Source organism: Cryptomeria japonica, chromosome 8 (assembly GCF_030272615.1).
Source record: "Cryptomeria japonica chromosome 8, Sugi_1.0, whole genome shotgun sequence".
Taxonomy (NCBI): Eukaryota; Viridiplantae; Streptophyta; class Pinopsida; order Cupressales; family Cupressaceae; genus Cryptomeria; species Cryptomeria japonica.
Window position 1 is genome coordinate 411,500,244 of NC_081412.1, and position 21,601 is coordinate 411,521,844.

Below are 21,601 nucleotides of genomic sequence, written 5' to 3' on the forward strand. Positions count from 1 at the left end.
AATTTGCTCATGGACATTGTATATCATCATAACAAAGTTACATCAATTCACATCCATATACAAATACAACATCCCACTTCATCTGCATCAAACATCCTCATGTCCTAAGAGAAAAGCTTACATACAGCAATGCCTGCATATAAATGAAGACGAAAATAAGCAACCTTTTTATGTGGAATGAATGTGCTACAAGAAACAAATTATTTTGTCAAATTATAAATAGATAATTTGAAACATTTTTAAGACGTACAAGATTGTATAATTTTGAAACTTACCAATTTCTCTACAAAGTCTACAAGCATAACTTTGAAGAAAGACGCATGTTGATTAAAGCCCTTCTCACTGCATTTCTCTGCATGGTTGAAGACGACGGTAGATATTATCATTTCTAAATTGCAATACATTCACTTGACTTAGTGCTTATGCATAAAATTTAATCTAATTAATGCACAAAGAAATATGTACCATCACCAAGAGTAAATTAGTCAACGGCGAATGATCTAGCATGAACCTGTATTTTTAAGAATTGTTAGTCTACACATAAAATGCATGCATGAACATAAAGGCTTTATGATAATCACTTCAACTGAAATGCATCATAATAAATGAAAAGGTGGGATTATATACCATAAAATATGTCCCTTCGAATTATATCAAGAGAACCCACTATGTTGATGCAAAAATCATAATGCAGTAGTGTTGTATATCATCAAAAGGACTTGCATGAGCATAAAGGTTTTGCGATAATTATATCATCAAAAATTATCAAATAGTGTTGTCTAATAACAAAAATTGTAAAGCTCATCAAATGCATGATAATAAGTCGTGTTGCAAAAATACGTCCCTTTGAATTATATCGAGCGTACCCGCTATGTGCATGCAAAACCCGTGTTGCCAAAAAATAACGTTCATCAATAGACCTGCATTTTGAACACATCCTTAATATACACGTAACAAAATTGAACACTAAGGTTTAATGATCATTGTTTGAAATGAAATGCATGATAAAAAAAATAAGGCACCATTAAAGACCTACTACTCAAGTATGCCTATAGTGTCATCTCTTTGCTTAAGAGTATCCAGTATTTCTTCATGATTAGTAGTAGTCATTGTCCATAGGTCTTTGGTCTTCGATTTTGGTTGATGCTTCAACAACTTGACATTTGTAGCTATAATAAGGTGTGAATACATGAGAATGGTTTTGTGTCTCTCATAGTCTTCAAATGTAGGTATGCCATTCATTCTAATCATGTATGTTCGCAACCAAGTTCCCACAACAAAAACTGAACCTATAGGATATGTGAACCCATCATCATCTGTCACTAGTTGTGTTAGCTTCTATTTTCCCTATACACATCGTTCCAACCAATATTTTGATCTCTCTTCATTCCCTTGTAGTGCAACAACTACAAAAACATGTCTTGGTTGTACAAGATCTGATAGACGGTCATACTCAAGTGAAATTTCCATGTCATCATTTAACAAGGATATTGTTTGAGATAAAGGAGTTAGATATTGGGTAACCCACGTATCAACCCACTCACTTGACTCGCACTGATCCCAATCACACCGAACACAACTTTGACAAAAACAAGCCAACGCTCATGTCCAAATGGTCCATGTACTTCAATCTGAGCTAAGAAATGTATGCATCTTTTAAGAATCTTTAATTATTTAATAATCCAATCTGTATCCCATTGTGCCCTCCTCAACCAACCAAAAGAGTCTGGACACTGCTGAATCAAGAGTACCTCCATGTGACAATGTTGAACTACACCAATCAACAATAGAACATGCATCTGAGAAATTTACACCTGAAATCCTCAATTGCTTCTTAGCTAGAGATCTCTTCAAACATGCACCTGCTCCATCATGTTCCCCCTTCCCATGCCCTACCTCAAAAAAAACCAAATATGAGGTATACACCTCTCTAATTTCATTCTAATAAACCAATAAACCATATGGGGATTCTTGAATTGACTCATACAGTTATCTGACCATATGATATGTTGATCAATTGCAATATCTTTCTCATGCAAGAACTCAAAAAAAATCTCGAAATAATGTTGCACATACTCGGAGGAGTGTGATCTATCATCACTCATATAAAAATGATACTCCCTGATTATCTTCCTGTCCTCTTCAGTACTATCAAGAGCATGTCTATATGTAATGTGAACAAAAATAGCAATCTAGATTGAATTGTAGTATTGAGACTGTACCTCATTTTGTGGTTGTAATGTATAGTTCTCTACAAAATCAACCACCGATACAATAGTGCCAATCGGGAAAGAGTTCTTACAGGTCCTAAACCATTGATCCAGTGACTGAAACCTATGGGTGTGCCTTGCATACTTGTAGAAAGGATTTTCCTTAAAATCCAAAATAAAATCAGCAACACTCACTTCTCTTGAGACTAATTTGCATCTAGAACCTTCACCTCCACTCTTCAAAGTATATTTCACTGTCTCATATCTTTTTTTCTCAACATAACTCTTTCCAAATTCGTGTTCGCTGCCCTCATGAAAACATGAAACAAACTTTGACAACTCACCATATTGTAAGCACTTCTCATTCAAACAATCATTTCTATAGAAATAGCATCCATCATCTCTAGGGCATAACAATAGATCTTGCAAGTATCTTAATGATCTCGAAAATAGCATTGCACCACACTCATGCAACATCTCATTAATATGCATCATAGAACGAATATGGCATAAAAGTTCATGGTACATTGAAAACTCCACATGGTACTTGCAACAACAAGTATTACAAATTTTAATAGGTACACAATAAAATGGCTTCAAAGAGTCAAAGGCTCTTTGTGATATTTTCAAAGTTGGATGTACTTCACAAAAAAATTGTAAAACATTGTTTGGCTTGATTCCAAGAAATGTTTGGGATGCGGTGCTTGGTCTTTGTTGCCGATTCTTAATTTCAAAACGTCCTTTACATTGGGTGATACTCTAGAATTAGAGTGCCAAAATTGTTGAATCTCCTCCTTCACATTGCCAGTCAACTTTCTATCAACACGTGGAAGCCTCCCACCAAAAGCCCATGTATCATGTTGAAGTGTGTCATCAAGTCTTTGTCTTCGTGCAAGTGCTCTATCCAAAGTTTTATGGTTTATGTTTAAATCAACACAATTTTGTCTCATTTGATGAGCCTTCCTTAATTGACGGATTACTAAGGAGCCTGTAATCACTCTTCGAGTGGCTCTCTTATCTCTTTCCTTGGTATTCTTTCCAATATAATTGAGAGCATCAAATAGAATTTTGGCAATAATAGAATTTCTCTCCATCTTCTTGTTCATATGAATCTTCAATTTGTTTAGCAATGGTCTCATCTTTATCATCTTTAGCAATTGAACAAAAAATTGGCATTGCTCAATCAATGTCTTATTGCTAAAATTTTGGGTGAAAAGCTGTGTAGCCCACAATTGAACGGGTTTTGTTGACCTCTTGCCTTCAAGATTCGCAATAACATTCTGATCAATTTCAAGTAACCATTTTGGGGTTCTTGAAGGTCTTGGATTTGGAATTTGTCTTTCATCCATGAGAGGGTCTTCATTTCTAAAGTAATTAGGTGTTACATATTGTTCACTTGGTTGAGCAATTCCACCTTCAATGTCAAAGTTTTCCACATTTTCACCTCCTATGTCAAAATTTTCCACATGTTCACCTCCTATGTCAAAATTTTCTACATTTTCATCTCCAATGTCAAAAAATTTCATATTTACACCAAAATTATGGACACCTTCATTGTCAACTCCCAAATTTTCACTTTCCATTCTCACGTCATGTTGAGCATTTTCATTATCACTTTCAACATTTTCAACATATTCAAAATTTTCACTTTCAAAATCTACATTTTCATTTTCAATAACTTGTTCAACATTTTCAAATTCAATTTCCTTTTCACTTGAAGTAACATTAGCAATATTTAACATACCTTGTCTTCTCCTCTTATGACCTTCTCTATCTCTTTCTCTATACACTTCAATTTGATCATTTGAAAGTTTTCTTTTGCGTTTTGACTTCCAACAACTACTAATCCCCATTTACCTCCACAAAGATGCTCCTAAATTATTGACAATGTAAGATTTGACTTTAAGAATCTCTCAAAAGCACAAATTTGTCTCAACCTGTCTGAAAACTCATGATTGTTGACAAAAAACTGAATGTGAAGAATGTGGGCCGTTGGAATCCACAAAATGGCCCACAAGGCTCTTTTTTATTTACAAAACTCGGATATCGGATATCCAATTTTAATGTATAAATTTGTGGTCCCAAATTTTTTTCCCGTTGCCGCCTTTTTTTACTCTTGCCACAACAATGGCAGTGGCAAAAATCAAATATCCGATTTCAGTACTCATATTTTAGAGAGAGATATATATATTAGGGGAGAGGGAGAGAGAGATTAGGGGAAAGGGGGAGAGAGAAAAATTAGGGGAGAGGGAGAAAGAGAGAGAGAGAGAGAGAGAGAGAGAGAGAGAGAGAGAGAGAGAGAGAGAGAGAGAGAGAGAGAGAGAGAAATATTAAGGGAGAGGGAGAGAGAGATTAGGAGAGAGGGAGAGAGAGAGAGAGATTAGGGGAGACGGAGAGAGAGATAGATTGGGGGAGATGGAGAGAGATATAGATTGGGGGAGAGGGGAGAGAGAAAGATTAGGGGAGAGAGAGAGAGACAGATAGACAGACAAACAAACAGATAGACAGAGACAGAGATAGAGATTAGGGGAGATGGAGAGAGAGAGAGAGAGAGAGAGAGAGAGAGAGAGAGAGAGAGAGAGAGAGAGAGAGAGAGAGAGAGAGAGAGATTGGGGGAGAGAGAGAGAGAGAGAGATTAGGAGAGAGGGAGAGAGAGATTAGGGGAAAGGGGGAGACAGAGAAAGATTAGGGGAGAGGGAGAGACAGAGAGATTGGGGGAGAGAGATATATATATATATTAGGGGTTATATGATACAATATGACCCCTTAGGACACAATATGACCCATAACGATATAATTTCATGTCTTAATGGGTTATATGGTGTCCTAAGGGGTTGCAGAACATAATATGACCCCTTAGGACACCATATGACCCCTAACGACACAATATAGTGTCATAAGGGGTCATATGACCCATAACGACACCATATAGAGTTGTAAAGGGTCATATTGTGTCCTAAGGGGTCATATGGTGTCTTAAAGGGGTCATATGATACAATATGACCCCTTAGGACATAATATGACCCATAACAACACAATATGGTGTCATAATGGGTCATATGTTGTCCTTAGGGGTCATATGGTGTCCCATGACCCCTTAGGACACCATATGACCCCTAACGACACCATATGGTGTCATAAGGGGTCATATGACCCATAACGACATCGTATAGAGTTGTAAAGGGTCATATTGTGTCCTATGGGGTCACATTGTGTCATATGACCCCATAGGACACAATATGACCCTTTACGACTCTATACGATGTTGTTATGGGTCATATGACACCATATGGTGTCTTAAGGGGTTATATGGTGTGCTAAGGGGTTTTAAGACACAATATGACCCCTTAGGATACCATAGGACCCATAACAACCCAATATGGTGTCATAAGGGGTCATATGTTGTCCTTAGGGGTCATATGGTGTCCCACGACCCCTTAGGACACCATATGGTGTCATAAGGGGTCATATGACCCATAACGATACCGTATAGAATCGTAAAGAGTCATATTGTTTCTTAAGAGGTCATATGGTGTCTTAAAGGATTCATATGACACAATATGACCCCTTAGGACACATTATGACCCATAACGACATAATTTGGTGTCTTAAGGGGTTATATGGTGTCCTAAGGGGTCGCAGGACACAATATGACCCCTTAGGACACCAGAGGACCCATAACGACTCAATATGGTGTCATAAGGGGTCATATGTTGTCCTTAGGGGTCATATGGTGCCCCATGACCCCTTAGGACACCATATGACCCCGAACGAAACCATATGATGTCATAAGGGGTCATATGACCCATAACAACATCGTATAGAGTCGTAAAGGGTTATATTGTGTCCTAAGGGGTCATATGGTCATATGACACAATATGATCCTTTAGGATACAATATGACTCATAACAACACAATTTGGTGCCTTAAGGGGTTATATGGTGTGCTAAGGGGTTGTAGGACATAATGTGGCCCCTTAGGACACCATAGGATGCATAACGACCCAATATGGTGTCATAAGGGGTCATATATTGTCCTTGGGGGTCATATGGTGTCCATGGCCCCTTAGGACACCATATGACCCCTAACGACACCATATGGTGTCATAAGGGGTCATATGACCCATAATGACAATGTATAGAGTCGTAAAGGGTCATATTGTGTCTTAAGGGGTCATATGGTGTCTCAAAGGGGTCATATGACACAATATGACCCTTTAGGACACAATATGACCCATAACGATACATTTGGTGTCTTAAGGGGTTATATGGTGTCCTAAGGAGTCATAGGACACAATATCACCCCTTAGGACACCATAAGACCCATAACGACTCAATATGGTGTCATAAGGGGTCATATGTTGTCCTTAGGGGTCGTATGGTGTCCCATGATCCCTTAGGACACCATATGACCCCTAACGACACCATATGGTGTCATATGACCCATAATGACATGTGTATAGAGTCATAAAGGGTCATATTATGTCCTAAGGGGTCATATGATGTCTTAAAGGGGTCATATGACACAATATGACCACTTAGGACACAATATGATCCCTTAGGACACAATATGACCCATAACAACACAATTTGGTGTCTTAAGGGGTTATATGGTGTCTTAAGGGGTCGTAGGACACAATATGACCCCTTAGGACATCATAGGACCCATAATGACTCAATATGGTGTCATAATGGGTCATATGTTGTACTTAGGAGTCATATGGTGTCCCATGACCCCTTAGGACACCATGTAACCCCTAACGACACCATATGGTGTCGTTAGGGGTCATATGACCCATAACAACACTTATAGAGTCGTAAAGGATCATATTGTGTCCTAAGGGGTCATATGGTGTCTTAAAGGGGTCATATGACATAATATGACCCCTTAGGACACAATATGACCTATAATGACACAATTTGGTGTCTTAATGGGTTATATGGTGTCCTAAGGGTCGTAGGACACAATATGACCCATTAAGACACCATAGAACCCCTAACAACACCACATGGTGTCATAAGTGTCATAAGGGGTCATATGACCCATAATGACACCATATAGAGTCGTAAAGGGTCATATTGTGTCCTAAGGGGTCATATGGTGTCTTAAAGGGGTCATATGACACAATATTACCCCTTAGGACACAATATGACCCATAACGACACAATTTGGTGTTGTAAGGGGTCATATGGTTTCCTAAGGGGTCGTAGGACACAATATGACCCCTTAGGACACCATATGACTCACAACGACCCAATATGGTGTCATAAGGGGTCATATGTTGTCCTTAGGGGTCATATGGTATCCCATGTGACTTCTAACGACACCATATGGTGTCATAAGGGGTCATAGTGTGTCATAAAGTGGCAAGATGAACCATTATTACAATATAAAAAGTAATGCCAATATTGCTTACAAAAAATTGACACCTAAGGGGTCATATGGTGTCCTAATGGGTCATAGGACACAATATGACCCCTTAGGACATAATATGACCCTTTCCTTCTCCCTCTCTCTATCTCTCTCTCTCTCTCTCCCTTCCCCATCCCTCTCTCTCTCTCCCCTCCCCCCTCTCCCCTAATCTCTCTCTCTCCCTTCCCCCCTCTCTCTCTCTATATATATATATATATATCCCCCCTCTCTCTCTCCACTAATCTCTCTCTCTCCCCCTCTCCCCTAATCTCTCTCCCTCTCTCCCTTCCCCTCTCTCTCCCCTCCCCCTCCCTCTCCCCTAATCTCTCTCCCTCCCTTCCACCTTCTCTCTCCCCTCTCCCCCTCCCTCCCCCTCCTCTCTCTCTCTCTCTCTCTCTCTCTCTCTCTCTCTCTCCTAATCTCTCTCTCTCCCCCACTCTCCCCTCTCCCTCTCCCTAATATCATATACTAATTTATTTATAAATTAATATATTGTATATTAATATATTAATAAAAAATAGATTAATTATGTGCAAATTTAGTTATTGAATTTACTTATTAAAATTGGATATCCAAATTTTGTTGTACAAATTTCAAATTTCAAATTTTGGCTTGGGAATGCCTTGGGATTTGGCTTGCAAGTGACAAGCCTGGAAAGTCAATTGAAAAACCGTGTTTTTCAGTATTCCTTGATTTTCTAGACTTTATAATGGTGGCTGACGACTTTTTATAGCCAAAATTGATAAAATGAAAAGGGTTTTCTAAGGACATTCTCAATTTTCCAACAATATAAGGCTTGTCTTATTTTGACTTTAATAAATAATTATTATTTATTTTCTAATTGAATGTTGACAAAAGTCTTGATTGATAGACTGATTGAAAAACATTCATAACTTTCAAACGGTATAACATTTTTTGAATCCAAAACATGCATCACATCCTATGCTTCGTCTATTATAGGGAAATTTTTTTTTAAAAAATATTCATAAGGTTTTGACCAAGTTAAGGTGGTCAGATGTAGGAGTTTCTGAATTTATGAAAAGCTGTAGTAAAAAATTCATAAATAATTATTTACTTTATAAAAAATTATTAAAAAAATATGTATCAGATCCGGACATGAGTCTAATACTTATATTATAAATATTGTAAACAAATATTATAATTTGATTGTGATTAGGGTGGTCAGACATACGCCTACTTCTTATCCTTTTCCTAAAATTTTAGTACCACTACATTGAAATTTGAAATTTTCATCAAATAGGATTTTTTTTTTTTAATAAACAACTAGTAGCTTAGAAACTATATTCAATTTTATATAGATTCTCTTATTACATATTTTAAAAATAATGTTCACAACTTATTCAAATTTTGACATGTCAAGTTGCATAACTCTGATTTTCTGAAATTTTATTGCCACTTAAGGGCCTGTTTTGGCACACCATGATCCCACACATACCCATTCTGTGTGCTTAAAGTTGTATAATTTTTTGACAACTGATTCACCCCCCCCCCCCCTCTGAATTGTCCACCGGTTATCCTAACAGACTCGTCAAAAGTTAGACCTTAAAAGCTATGAGCCCCATAACCTTTTGTAGCAAATCAATGTGATTTCCAAGTGATTTCATACACATTGGATTTTCTTTCCTCCATATTTATTTCTTAATGAGGGCTCTTGATCAAAGCAACATTTTGAATTGACATTATGTGAGTTAGAGGTAGAGAGATCCATCATTATGACACTAGAATCTATACTTGATAGATGTTCATCTCATATATACAAACACTCCATTAGCGAAGTCCATGTTCAATGACTTGATATATGCAACATAAAGTTTCCACATGAAACTCTCTTCCAATTACAACAATAATTTCCTCATCTCGAGCTTTGAGGACAAATATTTTCAAGGGGGCATATTAGAACCCATAGTCCTAACTATTTTATTAGTTAATTACTTTTATATTAAGGTAATACTAGAATTACTATACACATATGATTTTTAATTCATCCATTATTTTTTAAATTAGTCTATCTCGCATGCGTGGGAGGTAATGGTAGTAGTTATTTACTCAAATTAGCAGAAATATAAGATTTTAGGAGTGCATAGGTATTAATAAATTATATTCTAAAGAGAATGTCTCAAGGAGGTTTCCCTCTTGAAGAGGCCTATAATTTGATAAGTAGGAGACATTTTCCACAAGAAGTCAAATTATGATATTTCTATTAGGATTCAACTATGTAGTTTTTAAAAGTGGTTCACAAGAACCCATTCCTCATGAGAAGGAATATTCCACTTAGTGCTCATTGCATCTAGGTGATGCTCATAAAGGTGAAGCATTGGGTCTTCCTGGGATGTCACCCATCCCAATACTACTCCAACTCAAGTGCACTTAACCATAGAGTTTCCCCCAAGGTTAAGCCCAGTTAGCTTGCTACCCCATTTGCAAAACCTTTAGCAAGTGTTATGTCATATTAACCATTCATTATAGAGCCCCTTTAGCTCATCAATTGATAAGTAGGAGATATTTTTCACAACAAGTCAAATTATGATATTGCTATTAGGATTCAATTGTGTAGTTTTTGAGTCAAACTCATTAACCTGTGTTTCATGAGTAGTGGTTTACAAGAGCTCATCTCTCATGCGAATGAATAATCTAGTTAGCATTCATTGTATCTAAGTGATGGTCACAAAGGTGAACCATTGAGCCTTTCTAGGAGGTCAACCATCCCAACTCCAACTCAAGCATGCTTAACCATGGAGTTTCCACCAAGGTCAAGCCCACTTAGCTTGCTACCCCATTTGCAAAAGCTTCAACAAGTGTTGTGACACATGAACCATTCATTATAGAGCCCCATCAGCTCATCAATTGGTAAGTAAGAGACATTTGCCTATAATTTACTATAATACTATTTTGATATTTATATGCAATACATCTCTTATGATTATTGTTCCAACATATTATTTTTTATATTTCAACTTTGGCTAGTTTTTGTAGGAGGTTCTTCACACCTCGGAATATTTTGTTTGAACCTCTAGTTGGATGGTGTCTCTCTATTAAAAAAATATATCTCAAATTTTCAACTGAACAAGTACTCTTATTAAATGAAAGGTGTCAAGTTGAAGTTAGAGCAAGTTCAAATAATCATTCATTTCAAGGACCTTCAAGTAGTAGAAATCTACATTATTGTATGTTACCCTATGGACCATTAAATGGTACTATAGAGATCTAACTTAAATTTCAAATACTTCAGTATCTTTGTCAAGTATAGATTTTAAGAAATATGTACATGCAATTAATTAAACAACCCCCTTTTTTTCCATTTACTCTCATGAAAGTAATCATTTATTACAACCTTAGATAATATAATTGAATATACACATATTAATAGCCATATTATAATTTTCACAAAATAAGTAAATCGAAAGTGAATCTTCTCTCCCTAATGTCATAAAAACAAATACTTCATATCATCCATAAAGAAGTTTTAACTACTCAATATTGAAGCACGAATCTTTAAGTTGAAATCTCTTCAACTAAGAATCAAAGATAGAGAGATATCCAATCCCAAATTTATCCAGAATACGATCCCAACTTCATCCCTATGAAAACTTTAACGAACTTTGAATACCTTGTACCATGGCAGATATGTTATTTGACAAGCAGAAGAAGAATTAAGAGCAGGAACAAAGTAATAAATTGTGCATACCGTTGGACAGGCAGGCACGGGCAACGCATTTGCTGTGCTTACCCAACCCCCATTGAATTCCTAAAACTCCCCCTGTACTGTCTTTTCATGGTGCACCGTCAGATTTTCATGGTGATGTGAAGATGCATTCCATTTTAAGTCCCGTCGCTTTCATCATCAATGTGATCGACCTACATCCGCGGCACCCATAATTCACGTAAATGCACCGTCCGATGGACCACGCCACATCAAATGAATGAAATCAAACTGCCCATTACTTCAATTCTACTCCTATCAACAGTACAGCCACGAGAAATCCGCCACGGAGCCTCTCTACTGGAGAAATAACAACGATGGAACGTTGACCGTTATTACTGCATATTTATTCCTTTCACGTTCTACAATTTGGGCCAACTTTTAGTGAATATTTTGCTCTTTTTGTGACTTCGGTATTAGAAGTTTACTTTTATGGGCAAGGTCTTCTAAACAATCTCTTGTGCAATAGATCTTAATTCATGTCCTGAATAAATTAAAAAAATGAATTTATAATCTAGACTATTTAAAAAGTAGGCGAGACTGAATGAACTAATCTTAATGGATGAGCCTATAAGCATATAGTTTTTTCTAGGAAACAATTTGTATTCTTTGGAATTGCAAGTTTACTGTTATGAACCTGAAAACCTCCAAATCATTTTTAGAATGATGTGCAACATATCTTCATTCATGTCACAAACGAATCAAAAATTGAATTCATAATCTAGACTATCTAAAATGAAGTCGAGACTGAATGAGCTAGCCCTACAAGTCATAATAAATGTCTGTACTTATAAGCATCTAGTTTTTTTCAAGAGACAACTGGTAGTAGGGGAATGGCACCGATAGCCGTTATAGCTAACTTAACGCATTGTAAGCTTCTAAAGAGTGCTTCAAATTTTAACAAAGTAACTTAAGAACTTATAGTTATTGTTTTAGCCCTTACTTACAACAAACATGAGAGAATTCATGATCATAAAATTTTACACATATTCTATATTATCCCACATTCTCTTTGACTACCACAACATCTCACAACTTATCCAATACTTTTTTTCACGCATTATGTACACTTCCTCAAATTCATAACTCTTTTCTTGACTACTAGATATACATGTGAATAATTATTGACCCAATTTCAATGGGTGATTCCTTCCCTATTGACCCAATTTCTAGAGTTTCATCTGTAGTTTATGAGACTTCCTTTAAAATGGTGATGAATATGGATCACGGAGTAACTTGAAATAAAATTCCTCTTAAGAACTGGTGTACGAGACGATATAGTCGCTCCCTGGAATGAATGCCCACCTTAGAATATCTGTACAATTTATTAGAGTTAAATTTGAGGTAGACGAAAAAAATCTTGAATCCAAGGCATGTAGAAAGTACGTTCATAATGGTGTGCTTTCGGCGGGTTCGTTTGCATCTTGCTTATAAATAACTGGGCTTCCCTCTGGAATCTTGCAGGGCAGGATGTTGATGATGATGATGAGTACGGCGATCAAGCACGATATAAGCATGAAAGGTGTAGCGGGAATTGTACTGCTCTTGTTGAGCTGGTCTGTGGGGGTGACATCACAGTCCAACTCCTCTAGGGCTGTTTTTATCCTTGGCGACTCTTTGGTCGACAGTGGGAATAACAACTATCTTGCTACCGTTGCACGGGCAGATTTCAGTCCTTACGGCATAGACTCTCCCAATCGTCGAGCCACTGGTCGCTTTTCCAATGCAATGAACATTGCAGATCTTACATGTCTGTAATTTTGTTTACATTGTCAAACTGTTTTCATGCTAATGAGTTGTATTCGACTTCTGGAGTTCTTACATATGTGTCGTAATATTGCAGGTGAGGCGTTGGGAGTCGAGCCTGTGGTGCCTTATCTGAATCCCAGTATAGGAATACCAAGCAACTTACTTCGTGGTGCCAATTTTGCTTCTGCAGGCGTGGGCATTCTAAACGATACGGGACTCCAATTTGTAAGTTAATTTCCTGGAGGTTAAGAGGTGTCTAAAGTCGTTCTTTTTCGATTAGATTGTGTGAAAGTGTTTTGTATCAAAGTTTTGAATTTCAGAATGATAAAGGTGTCGAGTAGAAATTAATCCTTTTCATGTTGTCATAGTCTAGAAGAAGAATTAAATGGTCAAGGATTTATGTGCAATTCTGATTCATATGTAAAGTGTCAAGGAATGGAGACTTTCATAATTTCATCTATCTTTAATCTTGATTGAAATTTAGATGTCAAATTTTTACAATTCATGATGATTATGGTTATTATTTTTGAATTAGATTGTATGAAAAAATTTTACATCAACATTTTGGATCACATTTCATGATACATTGTCAAGATTGTAAGAAATTCAAGAAACAAAAAAATCATTTTCTCATGAAAATTGTGCATTCAGGGGCCTTTCATTCTGAGGATGCCATTGCAATTTGAGTATTTCAGGGAATATCAAGATAGAGTGGCTACAATAATTGGACGTTCTGCAACAAATGAATTGGTTGCTAATGCAGTTGTGTCCATCACTCTTGGAGGCAACGACTACGTCAACAACTATTACTTTCTTCCCGTCACTGTTAGATCCGTTCAGTTTCCTAACGTAGCAGATTACAACAACTTCATTGTTTCAGAATATAAGAAAATTCTCGCGGTAACTATTCTTTCCTTGGGTTTTTGCTTTGTTTTCAATTGTAATAGATTTTTAAATATACACGTCTAAAAAGTATTAAGAGATATTAATTTAGATTTTTTAATTTTTTTTTAAAGTTATTATATTATTTTGAAATTATATTTGATGAATAAATTAGTTAATTTATAGAGGTATATTTTTCATGAGACACAAATTTTATATATTATTTATCTTAAGAATATTATGTTTTATTTATTAAATTTAATATTTTTGAAAGTAAAAAATATTTCTTTCAAGAAAATCACTCATTTCATTAGACTGCCTATTGTTATCATTGTAGAATACTTCTATCCATCTTAAATACATTTATTTAAACAAATGTTTTTTAGAGGGGTAAACACTTTTGATCTGAGCTATGGACCAATGGACCTCATCCCCAATATAACCATTCAACAATTACGTCCCAATAAGATTTGAACCTTGATGATAAAACAACAACACCACATGTTAACCATCATGCCATGTCAATATTGAGTTATTTAAAGAAATGTTGAGCTATTAGAACTTTTTTATTTACTTAAAAATTATATTATTTTACTTTTTGTATCTACATTGTTTATTATTTCATTAAACAATTTTTTTTACATTTGTATGTAATTTTTTAATTTTACTTTTGAAAAAACATCATTTAATAATTCTAATTTTTGAAAATCAATTATTTATAACTAATTTTTCATATTTACATCTTATAATTTTAAAAATAAAAATTTATTAAATATTTTTCATAAAGATTAATAATTATCAATAGATTTTCTTTTAAATATTTGTTAATAAATATTAATTAATAATTTAGTTTATGAATAATAAATAATATTTATACATCTAACTAAAAATTATAATTCGGATAATGAAATATATTTGTTTTTATGTGTTATGTATTTAAGAATATTATTTTTATAATTACATATTAATATTTTGACATTTAATGGCTTCAAATATAGGTAAAATGCTATTAATACATCCATCTAAAAATTATAATTTTGATGGAGACATATATTTGTTTCCATGTGGTGTTTATTTTGAAAATATTATGTTCATAATTCAAATTTAATAAAACAATATTAATGCATCTACCTAAAAATTATAATTTTGATGGAGACATACATGTGTTTTCATGTAGTGTTTATTTTGGAAAGATTATGATGATAATTCAAATTTAATAAAACAATATTAATGCATTTATTTACAAATTATAATTTTGATGTAGACATATATTTGTTTTTATAAGGTGTTTATTTTGGAAACAGTATAGTTATGAGTGGCTTAAATACACTAGACTTACACTTCTAGGCTTAAAAGTGTTAAACATTCAGAATTGACATTCTCTAGGCTTAATATGTTGCTAAGTGTGTGTGGTTTAAGACTGGTCATATATTTATAATCAAACATTAATATTTTGACATGTAAATGACTGTAAACATATGATTTTCACAGCCCATAATATTGTTATACATGATATCTGATTTTGATCTTATAAATTGTTCCCCTCCACATTTCAAATTAAACTCCATGATCTATCATAAATAACATTCACATCATTAGGACTCCACCCCTTACTACCATTGATAACATTCGAGTCATTATACTCCACTCCTTACTACCATTATAAAATATGACACATATATTTTGTTTTGTTCTCGACAGCGACTGTATGAACTGGGAGCGAGGACAATAGTGGTGGCAGCAGCGGGTCCTTTGGGTTGTGTTCCTGCACAGCGAGCGCTGAGAACGTTGACAGGTGAATGCGATGCGACTCTTCAGTCAGTCGCTGTGCTTTTCAACACTGGAGTACGCAACATAGTCGATGAGCTCAACAGCCAGTATGGTGCCACTATATACACTTTTGCTGATACTTTCAATATGACACTGAACATTGTGAACAATCCTGGAGCATATGGTAATTAGTTAACCATAAGTTACCTACCCAAATGTTTTCATTCTGCGTTCATCCTTCACCAAAATTGCTTACGTACTTCATTTCCATTGCAGGGTTTGAGACTGCTCAGTACGCTTGCTGTGGGCAAGGAAGATTCAATGCCATAGGCACTTGTACCCCTGTGTCTCCTGTGTGCCCAAACAGAACAGCTTTCTTTTGGTGGGATGAATATCATCCCACAGAAAGAGCCAACAGATTTATTGTCAACTTTTTCTTCAATGGTGGTACCTCTTATATGTATCCCGTCAACCTCAGAACCATGCTTAAGATAAACGACTGATTGGTTTAAACGTTTCATGGCTCCCTTCCCTTTCCTCCATTAATGATAGTTTCTCTTATCACTGAATAAACCAATTACCTTGCTTTAATGAATGAATAAAGCAATGGTTGTTGGTTCTTCTAATGTTCGTTGTCCTAATCGTGAGTGTTTGTTTGTTCCTATTATGTTTGCATATCGGATTGTGTAAGATATCTGAAGGCAATGTTTGTTGAAGGATTACCATCATATGTCCAATTTAATTATGGGACGTCTGTGTAAGCTAAATGTTAATGGTATACTTTATAATTTTTAATATAAATTCATGGTTTCCTGTGGTGTTTCCAGCTGAATTGTTTACAAGTATTGTTTTAGTTAGATAAAAAAATCTACAGTCCCTCTCCATTACCTTGCTTTTGGAAGGTGTAATTTGGAAGATGATTGGACTCTTGCACGCCAGGATCTATCGTTCAAGAATAAAAAACAAATGAAGAATTATAGTTCATTTATGACAAGCAGCGTTGCTGGTTATATAGTCATGTTGAGGGGTTTGTGTTACAAAATATAGTTAAAATTCGAAGAAGACGACGTCACATAAAGGATAATTTGTTTATAATTATTTTGAAATATGATATTTTTTAGTATTTAAAGGAAATATGAACGAATAATTGTAGTAAAAATTATTTGACAGTGTCAAAGAATGAGTCAAACTTAAATCAAAGATTAGTCAATAATGTAGTGGTAGAGCATTCTAAAGGTTATAGGTTTGATTCTTGGTTGGTTCACGAAAAGTTTAATATGACACCAAGGAAGAAAATCTAGGCCAAGCTAGTATCCTCAAGAACTTGCAGTATGGCTCAAAGTGGGTGTTGGAATATAAGCCACACTCAAACCAAAGATGGGCTAGTCATCAAGAGGATCAACAACTCAATAGAAGAGCACACAGTTAAAAATGAGAAGTCTTGGATTTGACTCCAAATAGATTCATACAAATTAGATTTTGATATTTTACATCCTTAGCTATGCAAATGCCATCCAAGTCCTCTTGAATTGCCACAAGATCATAGGTCAAGCTAGAATCCATGAACATTTGTGATGTGGCTCAAGAGGGGTGTTAAAATATAAACTTCTTGAACTCCAAAGATGGGTCGAGCACCAAGAGGATTAGTATTTGAATAGAAGAGCACACAACAACAAATGAGAAGTCCTATATATTCAACTTCAAACTGGTCCACAGAAAATTAGTCAAGGTCATGTTTGGTCTAAGTATACTATCTTGAAGTTGAATTCCTCCATTCCTTGGATACAATGAATTGAGATGGAGAACATCCAGTTCTTGGTCATCTTGGACCATACTAGGCTTTCTATCCAAAATTGCACATGCATTGTTGTTAAAGAAAACTTTGTACCCTTTTTGTATTAACTAACCAATAATCATCAATTATGTTTTAATCTAAGCATAAAGTATACATCAAGAATATATCTCTTTTGTCCATTATTAGTCAAAATGTTTATAACACCTTTCCCCACTAAAATTAATTTAATATTATTTTTCCAATTGCATTTTAGATTTTATAGAGTCATCCAAACTAGCAAATAACTCTTCATTTCTTGTAATTTGTGGTTGCTACATCCACTATATAAAAACCATATATCCTCATAACTTTCCTAAGCAACATTACAAGTTATAAATAAACTTTAAGAATTATTATCAAATGCACTTGAGTAACTTGAATGTCTCCAAGCTTGTTTGGACAAAATCACCCATTGTATGTTTGATTAGAAACAAGAATAAGAATCGTTCTTTCTATTCTCTTTAGATTGATCTTTTTCTTGCTTAAATGATTGCCTAATAGGAAGCTAAATCGTTTGATTCTTCAATGGTAGCAAAAATTGCATCGAAATTATTTAAAATTATTAGACAATGTTCTAAGAACCTTTTCTACCACCATTTTATCTATTACGTTTTCTCATGCATCCCCATTTGATTTTAACAATATTCATTATTTTATTAAAGTAAATGGTTCTAGATTTAGATGCACTCATATGAGGATTTTCAAAACTTCTTTATTTCTATAACTAAGCAATTTTTACTTTAGTTGTAAATTGAGAAGAAATTCCAATGTCTCCATCAGATTGGACCTAGTTATTGTGGCAACTCTAGGAAACATTAAATAATCCATTGTTTGTTAGATTAGAAACAATAATTTAACAACTTTATTTATATTCTCTCTAGGCTAATCATTTTCTACTTGAGTTAATGCCTAATATATAGTCTTAATCTAGGGGTTCTATAAACCCATTTTCTACAAAATCTCATATGTCCTAAGAGAAATAAAATTTATCATCTTTATTGACCAAAAATCATTGTTCTTACTAGTGAGTAGTGGAATTTGAGGCTTTGTGAGGCTATTGCTTGATGCCATGACTTTCCATCTAAAAAACCTATTAATTTTTCTAGTGACTTTTCTCTTTCTTGACTCCTTTCTTTGCTATGATTTCCTCCAAAAATTTTCAACAATAGATCTCACCCCTTATCTTTGTGGGTTTCTAAAGTAGTGGTTTACCATTCTTCTTCCCTAGATACTTTAAATGATGGAAATTTTCCAAAATTATGTCAGTAACTTAACTCCAAGTGGTTATTTCCAAATTGAAGTGTGGCATCAACCTATGATCTTCCTTGCTCTAATGAATTTAGGCTATGATATTTTAATATCTATTGACTCTAATATACCATAATTGAAAGAAGAGATAGAAACAAGACACTATACATGCTACAACATGGAGAAAAAATAGATTTGTATACATCTTATGAACAAATACATGTTACTTCTAAATTTAAAGAGGGATTCATGCATACATCAAACTTAAAAATTGTTAGAGAGTTACATGTGTAAAAAGAGTAGAAAACCTATGACAAAATAGACTAACACATTTGGAGAAACAGTCTAATAGATTTAGTAAACATGGTAATACAATCTAATAACTTTAATGAATAATAGCACACGTGGAAGTTTATTCTTGACTATATGTATATTTGAGAAAAATGTGGAAATCGTGGGAGAAATTAGTTTGTTCCAACAAGTAGTAGCTAAGGAGGCAAAATGCTAGAAGATATATTTTCCGAACATTATGGCACTCAAATTATGTTCAGTCATGAAAACTTCTAGCTTGAGATTCAACCCATACCATTATAAGATTCATCTTCATCATATGCACATTGGAGAATGGAAACATTAGCTAAGACCCCTCAATTATTCAATTATTCAATATCATCTTCAACTTTGAATGGCTTATGCGAGTATTTTCTCATTAACGATTTGGATCACTCTTTGTTATCTATCATTTCTCTTATCTTTCTTGCTCATTCTGATGATAGATAATGAAGTTCGTTTTATGTTGATGAAGACAAATGCTCACATAATCCAATACAATTATATTTGAACTACAATATAAATTGTAGAAATTTCACATCTTTAATCATCTTTGAGATCATCAAGTAAACCAATTAATTCCGTTGGATTTTTCTTAAAATCCCCAATGTCTTAAAAATGATTCTAACATGGCTAAAAAAATTGTCTATACATTTGTATTTTTTTATGGATTGTGTAACATTGGATTGCCAACTAGCTACAATTGTGCCTTAAAAATTAGGAACAATTCCAAGATGTCGCATAGAGCTTATTTGGAAAAATGGGACATGGGAGGAAAAATATTGGTTGTGTTGACCACATTTCTAAGAAAGCATAGAGTTCTTCATGACAACCTTAACTATACTTTGTTTTCATGAACAAGAATTTGCAAGATTCATAAATTCTATGCCTAGAGTGATGTTAGACCTATAAAATTTAGAGATAAATCTCTATACACCACATTTATAGATGAAATAACAATTGATCATGAAGTCCAAACCCTTGCACAACATTTGAATTGTTCAGCCAATGTTCTTAATAGCCATATTAAGCCTCGGTGAAATGACCTCAAATTAGTATGCATTGTGGATTCAAATTGAGGAAATGTTTATGAGAAGTTTTATAAGTCAATCATGACCAACTTCATGTAATGAAAAGTCACTTTAACAACTCATGGTCGATCGCTTTCAATAAAAGACAAAGACTAGTCCTTGTGAGTTGGGCCTAAAATCTAGAGAAGAGGACCTAATTTTGTTAACCATAAGCTCTTAAGCAATATCTAAAAAAAAATTTGAATTTTTTTGAATGTTACTTTAAAACTTAAAGTTGGGGGAGATGACCTAGTAGTTGTGCACCCTAACTTCGCGCTTCTCAAAATCTTACGTGGAAATTTCAAATCATTCTAAATTTTTTACAGTAGCTTACTTGGCAAGTCCCTTGCTTAAGTAAGGTTTCATGGCCACATCATCAAATTTGACGCCACATCAACATGCTTTTTGTTAAGGTGTCCTAAACAACCCCCCAAAAAAGTGAGACCAATAGGTGTGCAAAAAGGCCCCAATACTTGTGCAGCTGATGTGGCATCACATGATTGGTTACTTTTTACAACAAATGGTATATTTCATTCAATTATTGGTACTTATCATACAACTATTGGTGCAACGTTGTACAAAAATTGGGCATTAAATCAGCAAGTATGGGGTATTAAATCAAAAACTTCTATCACAAGAATTGGAATGTGCTCAACTATTGGATCCTTTCCTCTATTGTTTCAGTGTTTGGATAGTTACCAAGATCACAAAATGAATTGTTATGTAAACAAAAGACTAAAATGATCATTTAGAAGTGTCAATTGATATCTATACATATAGACACCCATATAACCATAGACCATTGCCAATGACCTCAGCCGTGTAATTCACATAGTTGCACCGTCGAATGGACCGGTCACGTCAATTAATCAAATCAAAGTGCACATTACTAGAATTTTAATCCTATCAACAGTACAGCCACGAGAAATCGTCCCTACACCCTCTTCAAGCCGCAGCCTGAGAAATAACGCCGATGGAACGTTTACATCATATTTATACTTTTCACGTTATGAAGTATCTGATTTTTATCCAAGAGACAACTGATATTAGGTGGAGTAAAAGGTAAGTATAAGGGGGATTTTTTTATCTTGTTTTAATAAGACTTCCTTTATCATGGTGATGAATGGATCACAGAGTAATTTAAAATAAAAATCCCCCAAATCACTGGTGTACGGGACGGTATAGATGCTCTCTGGAATGAATGTCCACCCTAGATCACGTTGCCCTTAAGATATCTCTGTAAAATTTATTACAGTTAAATTCAAAGACGTAGAAGAAAAAAAGCTTATCGAATTGAAAGTACACTCATAATGAGCTGCTTTCGGTGGGTTCCTATGCATCTTGTATATATTTATATCTGGGCTTCCCTCTCGAT

At 34.7% G+C, this 21,601-nt stretch overlaps 1 protein-coding gene across 1 annotated transcript; it reads left to right on the top strand.

Moving 5' to 3' along the window:
* The first annotated feature begins 12,621 nt into the window (after positions 1-12,621).
* LOC131028566 (GDSL esterase/lipase LTL1) lies at positions 12,622-16,576 on the top strand. The gene is made up of 6 exons (XM_057958871.2): positions 12,622-12,687; positions 12,808-13,093; positions 13,187-13,317; positions 13,744-13,992; positions 15,676-15,928; positions 16,021-16,576. The coding sequence occupies exons 1-6, from the start codon at positions 12,637-12,639 to the stop codon at positions 16,245-16,247; spliced, it is 1,197 nt and encodes a 398-aa protein (XP_057814854.2). The 5' UTR covers positions 12,622-12,636; the 3' UTR covers positions 16,248-16,576.
* The last annotated feature ends 5,025 nt before the right edge of the window (positions 16,577-21,601 follow it).